Source organism: Ictalurus punctatus, chromosome 16 (assembly GCF_001660625.3).
Source record: "Ictalurus punctatus breed USDA103 chromosome 16, Coco_2.0, whole genome shotgun sequence".
Taxonomy (NCBI): Eukaryota; Metazoa; Chordata; class Actinopteri; order Siluriformes; family Ictaluridae; genus Ictalurus; species Ictalurus punctatus.
Window position 1 is genome coordinate 21,207,280 of NC_030431.2, and position 23,331 is coordinate 21,230,610.

At 37.0% G+C, this 23,331-nt stretch overlaps 2 protein-coding genes across 3 annotated transcripts; one reads left to right on the forward strand and one right to left on the reverse strand.

The window, feature by feature from the left end:
• Nucleotides 1-567: 567 nt before the first annotated feature.
• tmem120b (transmembrane protein 120B) lies at nt 568-13,877 on the forward strand. Of its 2 annotated transcripts, XM_017488259.3 has the most exons (13): nt 568-680; nt 917-957; nt 1,506-1,624; nt 5,157-5,273; nt 8,371-8,430; nt 8,534-8,629; nt 8,731-8,820; nt 9,212-9,277; nt 9,373-9,434; nt 9,571-9,663; nt 10,643-10,707; nt 10,903-10,971; nt 12,140-13,877. In XM_017488259.3, the coding sequence occupies exons 2-13, from the start codon at nt 955-957 to the stop codon at nt 12,260-12,262; spliced, it is 963 nt and encodes a 320-aa protein (XP_017343748.1). In that variant the 5' UTR covers nt 568-680; nt 917-954; the 3' UTR covers nt 12,263-13,877. The 2 variants fall into 2 exon arrangements, with proteins under 2 accessions (XP_017343748.1, NP_001188012.1); NM_001201083.2 differs by lacking the exon at nt 917-957 and having other exon boundaries at nt 579-680; nt 12,140-12,540.
• An 827-nt stretch (nt 13,878-14,704) lies between these two features.
• Nucleotides 14,705-23,264, reverse strand: rhof (ras homolog family member F). The gene is given in 5 exon segments (NM_001200805.1): nt 14,705-14,957; nt 15,494-15,628; nt 15,891-16,000; nt 20,310-20,397; nt 22,976-23,264. Coding segments are annotated over 5 exon segments (531 nt in total). The 5' UTR covers nt 23,006-23,264; the 3' UTR covers nt 14,705-14,789.
• Between the last annotated feature and the right edge of the window lie 67 nt (nt 23,265-23,331).

The window sequence follows — 23,331 nt, forward strand, 5'->3', positions numbered from 1 at the left end:
TTGGTGTATATCTCATACTAAATAGTTTTAGATCTTCAAATGAAATACAACATAAAATAAAGGCAACCTGAGTAAATACAATGTAATATTTTTTTTATGTAGTTGTTTAATATTTGTTTTAATCGCAGAAGTTCCTCCAGATCTTCTGAGAAACAGACATAAGAAACATTTCGAGATAAAACTGTTTCATGGCTAATTTTACAAATTTATATCTATTTGAGAGGGAGGGTCCGTGACAGTTTTTATGTCCATTAAGATATTATTGCAGGTTTTTTTTTTTGTTTTTTTTTGTTTTTACCACATAAAGATACCTAACAAAGCTCTTGTAGCTTACTTAAACTTTAATAGACTATGGTAATATATTAAATGCAGTATTATTATTATTATTATTATTATTATTATTATTATTATTATTATTATTATTATATTATACTGTAACTTAATGTAACTGTGCTGTAACTTTGTAACTTAATAATAAATATCTTTTGAGAAAATTACTGAACATAGTGCGCATGCGCTGCAAACCGGTCTGTCGCACGCATGCGTGAAAATGGCGCGCATGCGCATTGACTGTTGTCCACAAAGGGGAGAATCAGGTGAGCATGGCAGTCGGTACAATGTCACTGGAGAAATGTCGGAGTGAATGGGAAGAAATAGAGAAAGAATATCAACAGCTGCAGGTTTGGACCTTGGTTAATTATTTCTTAGAATGTGAAATTGAAATTTAAAATTATACGGACGCGAATAAACTTTTAAAATGGGATTTGTGTAAGCTCTTCTGCTTACTTAGCGTTCTAGTGAAGAAAGCTAGCAGTAGAGCTAAGATGGTTGTGAATACTGATTCCACTTAAAACCTTTTACTTTAAGTTTGCCCTTTGTTCTGTTTATTTGTGTTTTCATTCTTTGTGTGCGAAAGATTGAGACGTCTTTGAGAAGAGTGACGTTAATCTGAGGATGGTAAATAACAATAACATTGGGGGTTTTTTAATCATAACTATTAACAGCTACATGTTTGGATGTCATTCATGATTTGTCTGACTGTGATTTAATAAAACACGAATCAGAGAATCTCAGTCAACTCAATTGATTTGAATGTGTTACTGTCTCGTCCTTCACAATGATTGAAGCTGATGTGATTATTTATCTAGATCACATTACACAGTGTCTGAATAATTTGAAGCTTGCCTTTGGGTTTTCTGATCTATGTGTGCTTCTCTTTGAGGATAAATAAACATCCTTTAGAATAGCAGTGTGAGTCTGTTCTCTATTATTATTATTATTATTATTATTATTATTATTATTATTATTACTATTATTATTACTATTATTATTATTATTATTAACTCACTGTGCAATATTATTAAACACATCATTTTTATGTTTATTCATATTAAGCATATATCCCCTGTTTTTAAGGCATGTTTCCAAGTTAATTTTCTCATGATGAGAACTGGTTATGAATCATAATGATTGTGTTTGTCTTTGTTCTTTGTTTTCTTTTTTAGGAGTCTCATAAGGTGTACCGGCAGAAGCTAGAGGAGCTCGCACACCTGCAGGCGATCTGCAGCAGTGCCATATGCAAACAGAGGAAAGGCCTTAAAGAGCTCGGACACACACTTCGTCAGTATGTTTTTATTTTTCATCTGTGAGACACATTTGCATGAGCTGATAATCAGTTTTTCGTGTGTGTCTATATATATTTATACTGCAAGAACAGCATAATTCCAGGAAGTTACTTAAATTAGTTTCAGTAGCAGAAGGTGGATGTAGTAAAAGTTAACCATAGTTTACATAGACTACGTTTACATGGACAGCAGTAATCTAATTATTGACCTTATTCTGAGTAAGACAATATTGTGATTAAGGTGTTTACATGAGTTGCTTTTAGAATATTCCTTTTACATGTTATAGAACATAAAGCGATTAACGGTACACATCATGTCACCCGCACCACGCCATCCAACGTCCCTCCAGAATTTCACGTATCGACATACAGTTTGTCTCCATTATGGTACCGTATGCAATTTTGGCTGATTAATTTATAATTTCACGAAAGCTTCAAGTGCGGTTAATTATTTGTCATGCTGTACGTGCAAATAGACGACTGCTTGAAGCTGCGGGCTGCATCCCAAGCCACGTACCTCCCGCCTATATAGTAGCTCAGATACATGTATTTCACCTACTATATAGTAGGCAAGTACACGGTTTGGGACGCAGCCGTACTCTCTTGTTTGCCGTAAGATGTTGAGCACTGCTGTGTATGTCCTGTCGCAAAATGCTGGGAAAACTTCCACACGACGTTAATAGTGTGATTAAGGTGTGTACGTGTCTGTAATACACGCCGATAATGCGATTAAAACAGGAATACTCCACATGTCTTAATTCGATTTGTGTTTGCTTCGAGTATGACTTTAGTCGGATTAAGGTAATAAATTCCTGTTTACATGGTGTTTCTTAATCAGAGTACAATATTGGATTATTGTTGTGCAAGTAAACATAGTGACAGTTCCTGAGAAACAGGACATTTTGGACAAAAGGTTCTTTATCAGCTGTGTTTTTGTCTGAAACATCCCATTTCTCTGGAAACTTTGTGTACTTAATTTTTACCAACCCACTACATGTACACCAATCAGCCATAACATTAAAAGCACTGAGAGGTGAAGTGAACAACATTGATTATCTTGTTACAGTGGGATATATTAGGCCAGACCATCTGGTCCGATCCCACAAAAGAGCTACTGTAGCACACATTCTGAAAAAGTTCATGCTGGCTATGATAGAAAGGTGTCAGAACACACAGTGCATCGCAGCTTGCTGCATATGGGGCTGTGTAGCTGCAGACTGGTCAGAATGCCCATGCTGGCCTCTGTCCACTGCTGAAAGCAACTACAATGGGCACGTGAGCATCAGGACTGGACCATGGAGCAGGGTTAGGGGGTTAGGGTAGGGTAGATGGAAGATGGTGGCCTGGTCTGATGAATCACTGTTTGAGGAACATGACAAAGAGTGCAAGGTGTAGACTTGGCTTCCAAATTCCCCAGATCTCAATCCGATTGAGCGTCTGTGGGATGTGCTGGACACACAAGTCTGATCCATGGAGGCCCCACCTCGCAACTTAGTACTTAAAGGATCTGCTGCTAAAGTCTTTGTGCCAGATACCACAGCACACCTTCAGAGGTCTTGTGGAGTCCATGCCTCAACGGGTCAGAGCTGTTTTGATTGCACAAGGGGGACCTACACAATATTAGGCAGGTGGTTTTAATATTATGGTTGACCAGTGTATGTACTTCAGAATATTGCCAAGACCACCCTTTCGTAGGGAGATTGAGTTTGCATACCAATTATGTATACCACAGCTGAGTCCAGAGAGCAAAAATTGCCCGTACTGTCTGGGTTGGAGGGATGGTATATATCTCTCTCTCTCTCTCTGTCTCTGTCCGTGTCTCTCTGTCTCTGTCTCTCCTGTCAGTTACAATGACACTAGCCAATCTTGGGTGTTTGAGGTCATATATGTGGAAGAGGGTAGACAGGATTTTCCCTTACACTGCCTGTGATGCTGCATAAGCAGCAGTTTGAAAAGGTGAGGTTGGCTTCCTCACTTGGTAGTTGTTGTGTGGTAGAGAAGTGGTAGCTGATGGGTGGGAATTGGCAAGTGACCAAACTACGAAGAAAATACTATTGCCACTGCCACTCGTCTCACTTTTCTTAATGAGGTAGCAAAATAAAATCTTGATAAAGATAAACGTGACCGGCACACTATTGCTGTTAATTCCTGTTACGATAATTACTTTATCAACTTATCGTACGAAATATGGACATGACCTCGACCATTTTTGCCGACTTCGATACCGCCCATTGCGTTTTCATGCTTGTTTTTTGCATAAGAATCTATGTCCTGTTCGGCGAGTAGAGACGGATGCCAATGCAGTTTAAGCATTTTATTTGAGAGGCAGGCAGACAAATCCAAAATCGTGAGTCAAGATCAGTAAACAGAACACAGGCACAGGTCAAGCGATCAGCAAACAGCAAAAGCAGGGATAATCTAAAATACACAAACGAGAAAACAAAACTAGATCAACAGACACTGTACGCTGAGGTCTTCTCCACGGAGCGCCCGGTGCAAAGGGGAGATTCCTGACACACCGGCATTTTAGCCATTTGCGCTACTTCTGTCCTTTTAAAATTTGAACATTCTGTGAAATTGGGATAAAAATGCACATTAAAATCCAGAAACTTTATTATTATTATTTTTAAACATTTAAGATGTGTAGCAAGCACTAGCACCGATTTGAATTAAAACATACTGTTGAAAAAAATTATATTAACAATGCACTAACACTGTTTTTTGAAGAAGAAAACTCTAGAAAGAAGTGCTTCCAAAGTTCTAGTTATTCAAATAATCCAGTCATAGTCAGTAATGTCGGGGATTGAGCCGCTTAAGCTGCGTGAGCTGAAGCTGAACAGTGACTGAACAGCAGTAAACTGAAGAGCTTTACTAGCGGGATAATTAACACACCCAAACACATCGTAACACACATAAGAGATTAATCAGACATTTACACAACATAAACCTAATATTACAACTCTCTTCTGCACAAAATGACATGAGCACACAAATTAACTAGAACGTAAGTACGTCAAGTTGTGAATACGCAGTTTCCGTAACAACGCACTAAACACGGACAGTGAATAACTAGAGCATAAAGAATTCACAATAATGTATTTCTATAGTGTGTACTCTGTAGTGTGATAATTTCAGGAGATCAGGTTTTCACAGCAGGTTTAACAGTTTTCACGTTAGTATATAAAATGTGTGAATATTTGGTTTATTTTTTGCATTTTCTCGTCAACTACAATGCCATCGACTCGCATTCGATGTCATTTTAGTCGGAGTAAAATTGATTAAATGAATAAATATGGCATGATCAAAAATTGACTAAATTTAAAGGATATTTTCTTCAGAAGATAAAAACTATGCTATTATATTATCGTTATATCAGTGGCATAAAATTGTCCTAAAATAACCATACTATCGTTTATCGCAATTATTTCTGGTTCAATACATCCTCCATGAAATAAAGTTATCGTAGCAGGTCTGATTGCTGGGATTAAGGAACTTTCTTTGTAAAGCTTATGTAGATGAATTGTGCCTTCAGATGCGCAAAAACATGCGACGACAAAGAGTCTCTGGCCATAAATCACCTGCAGGAGCAGATTAAAGAGAAGCAGAATGTCTTCTTCGACATGGAAGCCTACTTGCCAAAGAAGAATGGGTGAGTACACCATTTTGTTTTCTTACAATTGCCCAAATCCTCACAACAAATTCCTGAGTCATGGGTAAAGAGAAGTGTGTTTAGATCCCATTACACGCCTTGTTGCTCATTTCTGCTGTTTTGCTCTGATTCTGTCTTTCCAAATCTGTGTGTGAGACATGTGACCATGTGAATAGAGCTGTACCCTGAAATGACCCACATGTGCACACTTTCCTACTCTCATGTGAACAAGCCACATCACAAACAACAAAGAAAATGGGATATTTGTGAGATGAGTAGTACTGCGTAGTAGTGATTAAACTGAGTACACTGGTAACTCAGGGTCATTGCAATCAGGGAAGAAATGCTGAAAAAAGGAGCTTTGTCCATTGTGTGTGTGTGTGTTTGTGCTTTGTATCTGTGTGAGAGAGGATGCGTATGTTCAAAGTGAAGTGTGATTTGAAACACACATCAGCGTTTTCATCATGACCACCTACCTATATGAGATGTATGAAATCTGACGTTGAATATATAATGAAAGCAGCTTGGACATTATTTGAAAGGATTGGGCTGTTGTGTTTGGCGTACAGCTACCTTTTTTTGAAACACTCGCCTTGAAATCGTGCTTCGTCTACTCTTACATTGTGATTCTATACAGCTGTTTTGAAAAGGCAAAGTCAGCTTTGTAATTGATCATACTGATTCTGCTTTTTGTTTTCAGTTCCTTGAACCCCCCCCCCCCCCTTTTGTTCACATAATGTCTGTGACAATAAAAAGCTTTAATGAGTAACCTATTAATAATCCTAGCTACCTTTTTAACATTTCAGTGAATGTAAACTTAATAATGGCAAGCCATCTTTTTTCATCTGGATATACAGTGCATATAAATAAATCCTGTTAAAATGGCAGGTTTGTGTGAAGTGTAAAAAAAAAAAAAAAAAAAAAAATGAAACCAAGATGCATCATGTCAGAGCTTTTAACCAATCTTAGTGTGAATTTACAATGTATAAAAATTAAGTGGAAAACGGTCAGAAACAGTTTAAGGAAGAAAAAAACGTTTATACATAACCTTGTTGCATAAGTTTGCATAACTGGGGATGTGGCAGTGTTCAAAATGAGCTAATCACATTCAATCTCATGTTCAAAAGTAAATATCATACAGCTGTCATCAATGAAACTATTCTGATTAACCCCAAATAAAGACCAGCTGTTTCTGTAGGATTTTCTTCACATCTTCTTGGTTTCATCTGGCTGCTACAAAGCTTACAAAGCATGTATAGGGTTTCACTTGTTGAAAGGTGTCGAGTAGGACTGGGTATAAAAGAATTTCCAAAATGTACCAGGTGTACCATGGAACACTGTGAAGGCCATCAACACATGGAGAAAACGGAGCACCACAGTGACATCGCCAAGAACAGAACGTCCCTCAAACATTTGCAAAAAGATAAAGACTTAGCAGGGAGGCTGCCAAGAGACCTACAGCAGTATTAAAGGAGCTGCAGGAATATCTGACAAGTACTGATGAGTCTCAGCATGTGATGGCAATCTCTTGTATTCTTCACATGTCTGGGCTTTGGGGTAGGGCGGCTAGACTGAAGTCCTTTCTCACAATAAATGCCTTAATTAGAAAAGGTATGTTTGGTGCAAGAGAAAGCACATCACTAAAAGAACACCATACCCATGGTGAAGCATGCTGGTGGCAGAATCATGCTTTAGGGCTGCGTTTCTGAGGCTTTTCTGAGCCAGAACTGAGGCTTTTATCGAAGTGGAGAGAATGATGAATAGCTACAAGTGCCAGTCGGTTTAGTGCAAAACACTCTGGTGTCTGCTAGTTAGCTGAAGATGAAAAGGAATTTCACCTTTCACTGCGACAGTAACCCAAAGCACACATCCAAATCAACAAAGGAATGACTTAACCAAAAAAAGATAAATGTTTTTGAATGGCCTAGCCAGAACCCAGATTTGAATCCAACGAAAACTCTGTGGGGTGACCTGAAGCGAGCTGTGCACAGGTTACAATCTGATGGATCTAGAATGGTGGTGTTTTTTTTGTTGTTTTTTTTGCAAGAAAGAGTGGGAAAATATTGCCAAGTCAACCTGTGCCATGCTGATAGACTCTTACCCCAAAAACGAATGAGTGGTGTGATAAAATCAAAAGCTGCTTCAAGAAAATATTAGTTTAGGGGCATGCAAACTTATGCAACCAGGATATTGTAATTTTTCCCCTAAAATGTTTGATTGTTTTTCACTTTGTGTATACTTTGCAATTGCACATTAAAGGTGGGAAAAGAACTGACATGATTTATCTTAGTGTCATTCTTTTACTTTACATAAACCTGTTTTATATCCAGTCTAGAACAAGATATTAAAATTAACATCTTAAAAGTATGTCACTGTATGAGAAGACACACTGCATAAATTGGACATTTTGTAATCACTAAGATTTGTTTTATTTTATTATTTTTGGAACTGTAGCTAAAATTTGATCCGATGAGTAAAGTAATGTGGACATAAACCGTGAGTGATAGGATTTTGTTCGTACAGAAGGCCTGAAATAAATACAGAATTTATTTCTCATGTCTGACTTGTGCAGACTTGAGTCAGCACTGCAAATCACCGTACGATAGATCAAGTCCTGTTTGCTCGGACTGTGGCTTTTACACGAGCTTCCACGTTGATGATCATAGTCATGACCGACAAGTGTACACTTATTAGTGCAAGGCAGGTACGAGCAAGCAAGCCAGCTATCACCACTGAGATTTAGAGATAATGTTTAATGTAATGGTGATATCCAGTCATGGTTAAACACACACTGACAAACTGAATGGTACCAAGTCAGGCAAGTTTCTCCACAATGCGTGTGCCAGGGGCTCTCAGACATTTTTGGCAAATTACCACAAATGAACTTGATGACATTTCTGCGACTCCAAGCCGTGACCAGCCTACATTTTCCTTCCAAATTTATCATTTAAAAGTTGTGAAAAAACGAGTACACCCCATGGAAATTGTTGGCTTGTTTTTTTTTTTTTTTTTTTTACAAACATATTTGTACAAGTAAACATTTGACCATGTGTCTAAACATGCCCCTTCTCGTTTTCTGCTCTTATGTCCTCAACAGATTGTACTTAAATCTGGTCCTTGGAAATGTGAACGTAACGCTGCTCAGCAACCAGGCGAAGTAAGAACCTCCTAAATAAATCATTTTCCACTTCGATTTATTCCTCTGTCAGACTCAGTAAGAATGGCTTCAGTGAGCGTTTATTCTCCCTGTGCTGTGACAGATTTGCGTATAAGGATGAGTACGAGAAGTTTAAGCTGTGCATGACCATAATCCTGATGCTAGGTGCCATCACATGCCTCTTCCTGCTGAACTACCGGTGAGATCTGCTCAGCCGTCTGTGCGGTGTGCACACAAACAGCTACATGTAAATGAAAAGTAAACTGAACCAGGGTGTGTTTATTCTCTTCTGGGTTGCAGAGTCACAGATGAAATCTTCAATTTTGTATTGGTGTGGTATTACTGTACGCTGACCATCAGGGAAAGCATTCTCATCAACAACGGCTCCAGGTGAGTTTAATAAACTCTTTCTTTTCTGGAGGAACAAAAATGATCAAGCTGATGCAGAGTCAGTGAATTATTAGGTCTGTTTAGTTAATGTTTTAAATATTAAAATGAGCCCAAATGCCCATTTATGATAGCCATTTAGTTTTGGATAAGCCAAATCTCAGTTAATTGTGTCTAATTAATTGAATTAAAAAAAACATTGAGTGTGACTGAATGTATAAAGTGTGTTATTTATTTTCATTTGTACAAACCATGTCTGAATCAGATGTGTTTTAGTAGCTTATATTGAATAACTAGTTCACTGTGTTACATCCCATAATGTTTCAATCTGCCTGCTTTATCCTACAGAAATGACAGTGTGTTTTTATATTTTGGGTGTGTGTGTGTGTTTCAGAATTAAAGGCTGGTGGGTTTTGCATCACTACGTCTCCACTTTTCTCTCGGGTGTCATGCTAACCTGGTGAGACGCTCCTCCAGTCCAAAAAACCCCACCAAAAACGCATAAATCACACACAGTAAACGGCATGCTTCCTAACAGTGTTTATGTGCTTTAAGGCCTGAGGGTGTGATATATCAGACGTTTAGGAGTCAGTTCCTGGCCTTCTCCATCTTTCAGAGTAAGAGCTGCCGACTGTGTGTGGATTGTTGACTTCCGTCACTAAATTGTCTACGAAATTAATAAATAATTACTGAGCATTACGATGAGGATGAACAACTGTCCCCTTTTTAACTCCTGAGCCGTGTGTGTTGCAGGTTTTGTGCAGTTTCTGCAGTATTATTATCAGAGCGGGTGTCTGTATCGGCTGCGTGCTTTAGGAGAGAGGAATCAGCTGGATTTGACAGTAGGTGGGTTACACATATATGTGTATAGATGACTGCGAGTCTAATTTTCTGTCACAGAAAACTGAGCAAGGAAAAACAAATCCAAATAATTCTACTAATAGGAATTTGTGTATTGAGAAAAATTGTGGACATAAATTATTTATGCCTTCTGTAAATAAAAGTATCTGTTTTGCCCCCCCATGATGTTCTGCTGCTTGGTTTGGATTTTAGAACAGTTTCGATATTCAATAACATCATGGGTTTTACACATTCTCTCACATGAATGAATAATTAATTAATAAAATGAAAGGACAGCACGGTGGAGTATGTGTTCTCCCATGTGGGTTTCCTTTGGGTTTTCCAGTTTTCTCCCCGAACCAAAAAACATGCAGGTAGGTTATGCTAAACTGCCCCTAGGTGTGAATGTATGTGCATGTTGCCCTGCGATGGACTGGCGTCCCATCCAACGTATATGCCCACCTAGGCATAGCCACCGGATCCACTGCGACCCTGACCAAGACCGACTGATTATTGAAGATTATGAATGAATGAATAATAAAAGGATTTACTGTCATTATTTGTCAGATGTGGTCAGTTGGTTACTGATTGATTGACCGAATACCATACAAGTCCAGGTCACTGTCAGAATACTACCGACCTGTGTGTGTGTGTGTGTGTGTGTGTGGCCATGTGAGAAGTTTCTTGTTTATCTGTGACTTCTTGCTTCACAAGGAAATGCAACAATCTGAAGTTGAACCTCAACCACAAGAGCTTTAGTGAGATCAGGGACTGAGATTGGGTGAGGAGGTGTGGTCAGGGTACATGTTTGGGTCCCTTCATTCCAGTGGATTGAAAGTGTAATGCTACAGCATACAAACACACTTTGTCGTACTTCCAACTTTCACTTCCAACTTTGTCGTGACATTTTGGGGAAGTCCACATGTGTGAGTGATGGTCATGTGTCTCTCTGTAAATTGTGTGTATCGTCTCTCTTTGGGTTTAGAGGGCTTCCAGTCATGGATGTGGAGAGGACTGACCTTCCTGTTGCCATTCCTGTTCTTTGGACATGTGAGTAAACACTATAGGACAATATTATTATTATTATTATTATTATTATTATTATTATTATTGCTATCGTTGGCTAAATATCTTCTTACAGTACAGTTACTAAATCAGAAAATGCACAGAGAGAGCAGTTATGTATCATTAATTCCTGAGTATGTGTTTGGGCAGAAATACTGACGTGTGTATTGTGTGGTGTAGTTTTGGCAGCTGTACAACGCAGTGACTCTGTTTAAACTTGCTGCACGGGATGACTGTAAAGAGTGGCAGGTACACACACACACACAAACAAACAATGAAATGCAATGAAATGCTGTAGAGCAAAGATGCCTTCAAAATAATGAAATTAAATGTTTCTAGATTTAAAAAAATTTTTATTTTAAATACCGTAAAAAGCAGTAAAGTAATGAAATGGTCAATGAGTAAGTTTTATTGAGCATCTTGCAGAACCAGCCACAGTTCTTCTGGAGACTTTGACTGTCACACTCGCTTCTTATTTTTGCAGCAAAATCCAGTAGCCTTTGTTGTGTTTGTGTGTAACATTTCATTTTGTGCTGGAAAACTAATGTTTGGAAATCAAAAATGTTTTTTGTACTGACTCGATAATGTACTAGTCATAAAATAAAAACTATAACAAAGTTTGTACTTAAAAAAAAAAATGCAATAAAATAGGATGCCTAAAACTAAACTTTTATATATATATTTTTATATATATATATTTATATATATATATATATATATATATATATATATATATATATATATATATATATATATATATATATATATATATATATATATATATATATAAATAAAACCAGTCAAAAGTTTAGACATACTTTATTTATTTATTTATTTATTTATTTATTTATTTATTTTCCTCATTTTGGAATAATACAGTCATAAAAACCCTGGAGTAAAACAAATGTACCTATGGGGAATTATGATGTGATAAAAAATCCAAAATAATTTTGTATTTTAGCATCTTCAAAGTAGACCTCTTTTTGCCGAGAATTTCCAGAAATGTGTTCTTGGCGTTTTCTCACCCGATTTCTTGAGGAATTTTCCTGAGATGCCTTTTAAACAGTATTAAAGGTGTTCCCACCTACGCTGGACACGTACGGCTGCTTTACAGAATATTTCACTCCGAGTCGTCCGTTTAAAAATATATCTATGTTTGTAAATAAAATGTTAGTTTTCTAATGAAAGAAATGAATACATTGACACGATTTATATTGTATTTGTCTACAACACCGATTTCAAACATTTAATCACACATTTTCAGATGAAATCTTTTTAAGATCAGGCGAAACATTTCAGTTGTGTGTCCCCAAACTTTTGACCAGTAGTGTATACACACACAAACATATTACACACACACACCTGCATACGACCGTGACCATGCGCCACATTTGTCTGCGTTTGTTGCATATTACAGGTGTTCATGCTGGCTCTGACGTTCCTCGTACTGTTCCTGGGAAACTTCCTCACCACGGTGAAGGTGGTCCATCAGAAGGTACAGAAGAACAACCAGAAGGTGGACAAGCAGAAGAAAAACTGAAACTACACTTCAGTTGTCATGGCAACATCCTCGTCACTACAGAGACTGTACGAAAGGAGAGCGAGCGGCTGTTTCTCAGTCCTCCATGTACCGTTGGCGTCTCTTGGCTGTGTAAGGTGATGGACAATATGGTGATTTACACACAGGTCAAACGTTTTTATTGTGGTCGGTGTGAATGTTTACACGTGAGCTTGCTGCTGGAGACACACACATGACCAGGGACAAGGGAGGAAAAGGGATCTCAGCAGTGCTATCGATTAAAGGATGCTGAATAAAAATCCTGCGTTTCCTGCGTCTCTGTCTATACACGCACAGCCCTATGTTTGTCATGCAATATTATATCACTCTTGTGTGACGATATGTGATCTACGATTTTTCCTGAGTGGCAGGGATCCCTAGGTCTGACTTCACTCTCAAGTTTTCATCTTCTTCAGCTTAATGTAGTTGTTATAAAACACTGAATTGATTCTTAATCTGTATATGATAAGTTTGACAACATTTAATGCAGTAGTGTTGTGTTTAGATAGCCATGTTAACATTAAAAATTCCTTTATTGTACAGCTAGACATGTTTTTCTTAAAGTATTTATCAGTAAAATACATGCTTGAGACAGCCAGGTCTTTGTTTATCATCAGTTCTGACCTACTGTACATTTACACTAGCCTACATCTCACTGCTCTGCTAAAGTTTCCAGCCAACAGTCTCAGTCAAATTATCGTCAGTGTAATAAGTGTGTGAAGTTATTGTCAGTGCAAATGTGAACAAACAAAAGAATGGTTTGTTAAACGTGCCGAGAGTTAAAGCTGATAAGTTAGGGTAAACTAACAAAATTAAAAACAATTATTTTGGAGTAATATTTAAAATATTTTTTTTTAACCTTTCATCCATCCATCCATCCATTTTCCACAACGCTTATCTTACACATGGGAGCCTGGAGACTATCCCAGGGAATTCTGCACACATTTTAAAAATGTAATAATAATAAGAGGAACAACAAAAAATTTAAATCAATAATTAGATTTATGGTTCACAAGGAAAAAAAACAAGCATGCATTTTTTTTCAGTTAGTAAATGATGTTATTATTTTCTTTTATTTTGGAGGGGTGAGGTTCATTCCAGGAGCTCCTTTTGAATGGTGGAGATAGTCACGATACAGTTTTGGTTTCTGATTGGTCAGACACAGTAATTTAGCCACCAGGGGGTGCTGCGAATCTAAATATATTTGATCCAGTGCAGTGTGGTGGAAGTGTTTAACGTCATTGTAAGGTTTGACTCAACACTGCGCCAGAATTAAAAACCACCACATGAACCTGTTAAACCTGTATTGTTTCTGTCGAACGGTCCATTCATTCACTTCCCCTTTGGTGAATCATTTATTACAATTTGTTAGGTCCAAAGAGGACTGGCTGATGGTTTGTAAATGAATCCTCAAATAAGTTTTGCTGCTGGCATTGAGACAATAGAATGAAGTGCTTTGTCTGTATTGGTTAACAGTCACAGGCATCACATTAGTGGTGATGTTATTATTACTACAACTTATATCGATATAATATCGTGATCATTGATTACGCGATAAACTTTTCTGAGATATCGTTGGTATGTTGATGTATTTTTTTTTTTTTAAAGTTTTTTCGTCATCTTTAAAAGCTTAATCTTCTTTGTCTTTGTAGGCATCAAAGAAAAGTCTTATCAAAATGAGTTTAACGTTTTTTTTTTTGTTTGTGTTTTTTTTTTTTTTGGGGGGGGGGGGGGGGGGGGTCTGGTTAATTTACTTCTTATTTGCAGTCAGTTTGTTAGCTAAATTATATATCTTCATACGCATTTTGTATCGTGGAAATGTCCTCAAGTATCGTGGATATGATACTTCTGTCATATCGCCCAGCCCTACTCTAGCTGTCCTTGGCTGAATATCTTCTTACAGTACAGCTACTAAAAAAATCGGAAAATTCACCAAGAGAGCAGAAATACAGTGTTTATGAGTACGTGTTTGGGCAGAGATACTGACGTGTGTGTTGTGTAGTTTTGGCATCTGTACAACACACAAATAAGTTTTCCTGATGGCTTTGAGCCATTAGAATGAAGTGCTTTCTATGTACTGGTTAACATGGGCATCACATTGGTGATCTCACTGTTAGCATTGCTAGTTGTAATCACGGTTATTAAAGGTACTGTAAGGAGAGAGAAACCTCATTGGCACACCTGGAAGTTTAAAGCCCCACAGAATGAACATTATGTAAGATGTAAAACTCCAGACAGGTTAGTGATGTGAGAGCGCTGACTTCACAGTAACTTGTCATGTATAACTGGTTGAATATGCACTAGTGAACATGCACTAGTGTGTAAAGGACACTTGATTTAACATTTGGCATTAATGAGCTAATACGCCAATAGCAGCATATTTTCTTACCTTCTTCATTCAAATAAACACTTAATAACAATCGATTCCCTGAAAGTCTTTATACAATCATTCAAATGTAAAAAAAAAAAAAGCTACATAAACTAAAGAACACTGCTTCTCCTGGTGTCATTACATTATATGGCACTTCCTCCGCTTTTTGCGCACTTGCCGTAATTTGCGACTGTGATCCAATGCCAGCTTAGTGGCTTCTTTAAAAATGTCCTCTACATTCTCACGGTGTTTAGCTGAACATTCTAGGTAGAGTGTAGCATTCATCGTCCGCTGTGTCTCTTCTCCCTGAACACATCAAAACATAACAGTGAATAAATTATACTGAACACACTGTAACACACTGTGAATCATTATACTGAACACTGTAACACACCATAACACAGTGTGAATCGTTATACTGAACACTGTAACACATTGTGAATCATTATACTGAACACACCATAACACAGTATGAATCATTATACTGAACACCATAACACACTGTGAATCATTATACTGGACACCGTAACACAGTGTGAATCATTATACTGAACACACCGTAACACACTGTGAATCATTATACTGAACACACCGTAACACACTGTGAATCATTATACTGAACACACCGTAACACAGTGTGAATCATTATACTGAACACACCGTAACACACTGTGAATCATTATACTGAACACACCGTAACACACTGTGAATCATTATACTGAACACCATAACACACTATAATGTACAGTGAACTGTCTATCTGTATGCCTATTTGTTTATCTGTTTTGTGCAGTGTGTTCAGGTACTATGTTGTGTGATGTCAGCATGATGTCATCACTCACCTGAATGTATGTGATTGGTTCGAGGTCAAGCGCTCTCAGTTTCCTCATTTTCTCTTTGTCCTTTCTTAAATCTGTCTTACATCCAATCAGAACCACAGGGACATCACGGCAGAAATGATTCACCTCTGGATACCACTGCGTGCACACACACACACACACACATTATGTTGGTCATGTGATTTAGCTTTATATATATATATATATATATATATATATATATATAGTAATTATATATAAAATTAGAGTACAGAATTTCTTGTCTAGACATTTGCAACATCTCACAAGTTGATTTATTACCCACAGGACTCAATTCAATGCAATCCAAGAAAATTTTATTTGTGAGCCACTTTTAACAATTGTAGCTTTTAACAAAACTGCATGTTGTGTGTAAATGTACCTTAATTAACACATTGTCGTAGCTGGTTGGGTTTGTGACGTCATAACACACGAGGATGAGATTCGCATCCTGATAGGAGAGCGGTCTCAACCGGTCGTAATCATCCTGACCTGACAAAACACACACACAGTACACTTTAAGTTGCAGCCAAAATTATTCAACCCCCATTGCAAATCAGGTTTATTGTCAAAATTTACAGACTTTCAGCTGTTTGCAATGAACAAATCAAACAAACGATTGAAATAGTGTGACCCAACGAATGCTTCAAGTGTTTTCCCCAAATTCAACTGAAAATGCAACTTATAATGATTTCTACAGTTTCAAAATTATTCAACTTTATGGTAAGCATATTTAATACTTAGTAGAGCACCCTTTTGCTGTTATGACCTGCTGCAGATGAGATGCATACCTTCTGGCAGCGTTTCTGAGGAATCATAGCCCACTCCTCATGAGTAATGGCCTCCAGTTCAGTAATATTCTTGGATTTGTTTGCTGCAACCGCCTTCTTCAAATCCCACCAGAGATTTTCTATGGGGTTCAAGTCAGGTGACTGATGGCCCTTGAGAATCTTCCAGGACTTCTTCAACAAGCCCTGGAATTTGAGGCATGCTTCGGATCACTGTCCTGTTGGAAGGTCCAATGACGCCCAAGCTTCAGCTTCCTCATAGACGGCATGAGGTTTTCTCCTAGGATTTCCTGATACTTCAATGAATCCATCTTGCCTTCCACACACTGCAGGTTTCCAGTGCCAGAGGATGCAAAGCAGCCCTATAGCATCACCGAGCCACCACCATGCTTGACTGTGGACAGAGTGCTCATTCTTCATTCTTCTTCCTCCAGACATACCGCTGATTCATCGTGCCAAAAAGTTCCAGTTTTGTTACATCGCTCCACAGGATAGAATCCCAAAACTTCTGTGGCTTATTTATAAGATTTTGAGCCGAGTTTTCTTGTGCTTTTGGGTCAGTAGTGGTGTACGTCTTGGAGATCTGGCATGGAAACCTTCTGCGTTTAGTACATGCCTTACTGTGCTCACTGAAACCTCAGTGCCTGTTTCCATCAAGTCTCTCTGCAGGTCTTTTGCAATCACTCGAGGGTTTTTCACAAGCTGCCTTCTCAGAAATCTGCTTGCAGCCGTTGATAGCTTCCTTTTTCTGCCCCGTTCAGGTATTTCATACATTTTCTACCCCTAACCAGTTCAGGTATTTCACGTGTTCCAGCTCATGTGCACCTGGTGCAACTAATGAAGCCCTTGATTAATTGCATCAAGTGTGCTTGAGACAACACCTGTTTTGCACATTTGTGATGTTGTGAGGGATCCTATTCAGGGGGCTGAATAATTTTGAAACTACAGAAATCGTTATAAGTTGTATTTTCAGTTGAATTTGGGGAAACCACTTGAAACATTCATTGTGTTGAACTATTTCAATTTTTTTTTTAAATTATTATTTGTTCATTTCAAAAAGCTGAAAGTACTGTTTACTTTTTACAACTGTACACTGATATTTAGCGTTGCACATATTCATATGTGTATATGATTTATTTACTCTATATAGACTTTTCAGTGATAGATTTTTTATTTTGAATTTTCATGAGCATCACTACACATGCATTCTGATATTCAGTGTTCAATAAAGTGCCGTTTTATTGTATACAAATCATCATTATGTGACAGAACGTTCTGTCTGATCATTGCATTTAAAAGCAGTGTGGATGGTAAAACCACATCCTGCCTCACTCTTCCTGTTCCTCAGAAGCTCTTACACACATACGTCTGGTTACGATAAGGAAGCACAGAATTCTCATCTCTGTAACTCTAAAGTGCTGTCACAATGTCATCTGTTTAAAAATGATCAGAATGAGCAATTCTACTGAATGACCAGTATTTTCTTTAATGGTTTACAATACAGTACAACTCAATGTGACTATATTCTGAATAGAATTATACTCAGCACTGTCGCTGTTTAATAATTTTATTACAGTGATGTATAATGTTAGCCTGTTTATATATTAACTAGGTTTAAAATGAAATAGATTGCACATGATGGACCCTCATTTGTGCTGCTCTAAAAGCCTATGTTCGTACATTCATACAGTTCAACTCCATGCATAAACAATAGTGAAATGTATACACTAATCTGAAGAAATGCCATACTGTAGCCTATAACATTAGTAGTTTTTACAAGTAGTCAGAAAAATATGTTTGTGTAATTATAGGTCTAGCGTGGATCATATAGCAGAAATCTTGTATATCGTAATGTTTATAAATAGCTAGAAACCACATGCAGTAAAAAAAAATACATTATTTTAAAAAATTAATAATAAATAAAAGAATTGAAGCATTACCATCAACATACCCCAGTAAAACATTTTGATATGTATTTCTGGTATAAAAAGCTATATTTATTAATATATGGACACATGCTAGTCAGAGTCTAATACCATCTTTTACCACTGAGAGAACAGAACACTTTAATCAAACAGACCCTGTGTAAGATAACATTGTTCTGATTCTTCTACTTTTTGAGATAACAACGTATTATTATTGTGTATAATAAAATGTAATTCTAAATTATAAATCACAGAATAAAAAAGAGGATATCTTTATGTGGGTCTGTAATTACAAAATAATTTCAAATATACATCATCTGTCTGTAAGGAGAAACATATACCCCTTTAACCCTTTCTTATTTTCACACTATTTATTTCACTATTTTCTTGTGCTGTTTGATGGACAGTTGAACACCTCTCTGAGAGTCTGTGCAACACTAACAGGATGCGGTGTTTCACCTAAAACTCTCCACTTCCTGCTGTGCAGACATGACAACCACTTTGATCACATCATATCCGCACTATGTTTCCCGTCAAACTGACAAAGTATCATATTGTGCTGAGAAACTGTAAACATCTACATCAGCACAATAACTGTTCTGAGGCCCTTCAGTAATAATGAAAGTCGATCTGACAAAAATTACAACATGCAGGTGAAAGGTGTGTAGTGAAACATTAAGCACTGCATACTGTGTTTTTATAATACTGTAACAGACTTACTATATGTATACAACTTTTATAAAAATTAATATTGGCTTTGGGGTAGCCTCCTTAAAATAATTCTAATCTGCTGTGATGGTAAAGCGCTATAATGATAGTCAGTAGGTTAGCCAATTAACTCTCATCCTAGTTTGTAGTTTTGCTTGTTCACTGTAAAGGTAGTTTGAAGATTAGCCCATGTACCATTATACTAATTTGTATATTGGCCTGTATACTATTATGTTAGTTTGCTGTTTAGCCTCTTTACTAATATGCTAGTTTGTAGTTTATATCATTTAATATTATGCTACTTTGTAGTTCAGCCTGTTTACTATTATGCTAGTTTGTACTTTAGCCTGTTTACTATAAAGCTGGTTTGTAGTTTAGCCTGTTTCCTGTTATGCTAATTTTTTTGTAGTTTAGCCTGTATAATATAAAGGTAGTTTGTAGTTTACCCTGTTTACTATAATACTAGTTTGTAGTTTATCTTGTTTACTATTACGCTAATTTATAGTTTAGCCTGTTTATTATGAAGCCAGTTTGCTGTTTAGCCTGTTTACTATTATGCTAGTTTGCGGTTTAGCTTGTTTACTAATATGCTAGTTTGTAGTTTAGCCTGTTTATTATTATGCTTGCCTGTAGTTTAGCCTGTTTACTATGAAGATAGTTTGTACTTTAGCCCATTTGCTATTATGCTAGTTTGTAGCTTAACTTGTTTACTAATATACTAGTTTGTAGTTTATCCTGTTACTATTATGCTAACTGGTAGTTTAGCCTGTTTAATGTAAAGCTAGTTTGTAGTTTAGCCCGTTTACATGCTAGTTTGTAGTTTAGCCTGTTTACTATAAATCTATGTTGTAGTTTATCCCATTTACGATAAAGATAGTTTATAGACTAGCCTGGTTACTATTATGCTAGTTTGTAGTTTAGCCTATTTATTATAATGTAAATATGTGGGTTGTTTTCTGTGATGCTAGTGAACTGAACGTTTAATCACAGTGTTTTTGCACTGTTCACTCTGTACACATGGTATTTAAGGGTATAGTAAGAATTATGCCTACATATACACATATTAAACAGGGTATTCAGGATACAGAGTTTTGAACCTGTAATATAATGTGTATCTCTCGTTTCCTATCATCAATAAACACTCAGAAGAATGTAAGGTGTGTAGTGTTTCACTATGTCAAACGCAGGAATTCTCAACAAGAATGTAAGGTGTGTCATGTTTCTCTGTATTAAGGTGTGTTGTGTACGTGTATATTTGTGAGTCACCATCTTTTCAGACCTGTGTTAAACTATAAGAAATGCAGTATAAAGATTGGAATTTGAAGTGTGTGTGTGTGTCTGTGTGTGTGTGTGTGTGTGTGTGTATATATATATATATACCTGCTGTGTCATACAGGTTCAACTGTATCTCTTTCCCACCATGTTTCACTGTCGTCATGTACTTTTCAAACACAGATGGAGCATAAGTCTGAAGAAAAAAGTACAATTGTGTAAATACAAAAATATTATTTCATACTTAAATGCATACATATATGGCAGGGCTCTCAGGACAGGATAAAATGCAGAACTATCTAATTGTCAGTTTCTATTGCCTGGTCAGTTGTACACAGTTGGTGTGTGTCGTGCCATGAATGCCAGCTAATGAACCCCAAAAATGCCATCGCGCCTACTTCTCTTAATCAAAGATCCATTCAGTACCCAGCCACCAGCCAGTAACTGTTAAAAAACATTTAAATAACATTTGATAACTTATAAACATGCTTAATTGTTCCCTTTACATTTTATGTGTTTATATTGAGTAAGTATGCACACACACACACATACACACACAAACATACATTCACAGACTTATTCACAGCTATGTGCAATTTAGAGTAGGCTATTCCCCTGCATGGTTTTGGAGGAAACCAGAGAACCCTGAAGAAAGCCCACACAGACACAAGGAGGACATGCAAAACCTGAGCTCAGGAGCAAATCAGAGAGCTATGAGGTGACCTGCTGTACCACCATTGTTTCCCTGTCTAAGAAATATGTAATATAGTACAAATGATCAGTGTCCTGATGTGACTTCATACAGGTGTAAGCAAGATTTAAAAAATCCACCTGACACATAGTTTCATTTAGAAATACATTTAATTAATGAAAAAACGTGAAAAGATTTGTCGTCAGTGTAACCAATTAAAAACCGACTCTTTAGCCACACGAAACAGTTGTTTTGAACCACCTTCTGTTTCTGAACCACTTCCTGTGCTCAAAGTTCAAAACAAGAAGAATTAGCCCTAAATTAATTGCTAGGGAATTTAATTACAATAAATTATTATTATTAAGCTTATTAATGAAGGACGGCAATAAATGGCCTTGAGAGTGAAGTGTGTGATATTTAAATAATGTGACCAGAGACAATACTGAAGATACAGTGTGTATACACAACAAATGTAGTATTGTGACAGTAGTGGGGAATTGAAACCATATGACTAGGACAAAATGGAGCCTTTTATTTACTTTTCCACAATGCACTTCTTCACACAGGGTGTGAATGTGTAGATGTGTAAATCACCCTGTCGTGTTTTGAAAGTGCATTTCCTTCCTTGAAATTCACACTGTCACACACAGTAATGTTAGTGAAGAGTAAATGTTGCAATGTATACTGACACCTATTTAAATGTTGTGTTTTTTTGTGTGTGCTATTTCTCTAGTCTATGCACCTGCCATTGCAGAGGTTGGATCTACTGGCACTAGATACCCAGTGTCCCTTAGGTAAAGGGGGGCTTTAGTGACCTGAAAATAAAGCAGAGATGGAAAGGGGGCTACAGAGACTAGACATTAGTATAGCTTGCCTAGTTGCTCCAGCTAGTCGTAAGTATTCACTAAGACTGGATATACAACTTACACCTAGCAGGTAGAAGTCAATTCAACTCTGTTTCTTCGGTAAATGCTAGGTTTTTCACTAGACTGATTTATCACATTTATACTGAGCAAGCTTTTATATGGGAGAGAGTTATTATATATGTTATCCAAACATATCAAAGATGTCATCACTCTCATTAAGTACAATATCACAGGGGAGCAACAGGTTGAACTCACTTAAAATGACTTTCCTATCCTACATACATTTTTGTCTTTCCAAACTTGTATATTTGTTGATATGGTCTATTATTATTTTCCAGGATAGGTTAGTTTATATGTTATAATGTTGTATCTGTGTTCAGCCATCAGTGTGGTTTTGTTTTAAATAAGTTATCAAATTTCACTGTTGGAAAAGTCACCTTTTTTTCTTCTCTTTTTTTTTTTAAGGTGTGTTCCATGCCGGTAGCAAGAAAGGAAGTGTATTAGCACTTTAGGCAGTTCACTCAGTGGTTAACCTAGCTAACACTGAGACACACTACTGTCACTAGTGAAAGGAGAGTTAATGTGGTTAAATCCTAAATCAAATACTGTGTAATTAATGTAACTATTTCACAACCAAGCGTGTTTAGATTACTCCATTAAGTTATCCTGATAACAAGATTAAATTGTTTATAAGAACAATTGATTGGCCAGGAATGTTTGATTAATTAGTTGAATGTACATATGTTTTAGCTTTTAGTGTATTTAACTTTACCAACTAACTTTAGACTGCTGCATTTTTAATTTCCCAGTATCATCTTGACACAATACATTACTAGCTTGTCAAAGTTTTAATCAGGCTTAGTTACTATTATTATGATGTATTTAAACATAACATTGCAACTTATGACTGTGTCAATTATAGTAATAAATCTTTATTACACTAGTCTGTGTGGTGCCTAAACAGAACTTTGTTTGGTCTAATGTGCATAAATTCTCCTTTAAAGATCAGCCTTAGTTACGGTGTATTTTACAATTAAGGGTAACTTAAATAAAGATGTGTTGATATTGCCGGACCCTGAACATCATCGATGTAACACAGTTAATGTTCAAGAATGTTCATTACAACAGAACGAGACTGAAATTCTAAACTGTAAACTCAGACTGAAATTCTAAACTGATTAGTCTGAAACTGTGTGGAAAAAAAGTGTTGTTTTCACCTCAGGGAAATCTCCTTTAGCATACACCATCAGCAGAGACGTTTTCCCACAACCTCCATCCCCTACGATCACGATCTTCAGCTGCTGTCCGTTAGCAGATCTATCTTGCGTCATGTCCTTCTCTGGACCAGCAGAACCATGAGGACACATTCACACACACTCTCAGTGCCGGCTCAGATGTATGAAACCACAAGCTCCACTTCCTCCTGAGAGAGCTCTAGCTTTACCCACCTAACTTTGAACTGAATGAATGTATTTGTGCGTGTGCATGTGTGCGTATGTGTGTGTGTGTGTGTGTGTGTGTGTGTGTGTGTGTGTGTGTGTATATATGTGTGCACTACCCCACCTCTACCACA

Coding starts and splice junctions, on each gene's coding strand:
- tmem120b (NM_001201083.2), top strand. CDS start 603: ATGGCAGTCGGTACAATGTCACTGGAGAAATGTCGGAGTGAATGGGAA. Junction 8,630..8,730: donor CTCTTCCTGCTGAACTACCG/GTGAGATCTGCT, acceptor TCTGGGTTGCAG/AGTCACAGATGAAATCTTCA. Junction 10,972..12,139: donor ATGACTGTAAAGAGTGGCAG/GTACACACACAC, acceptor TGCATATTACAG/GTGTTCATGCTGGCTCTGAC.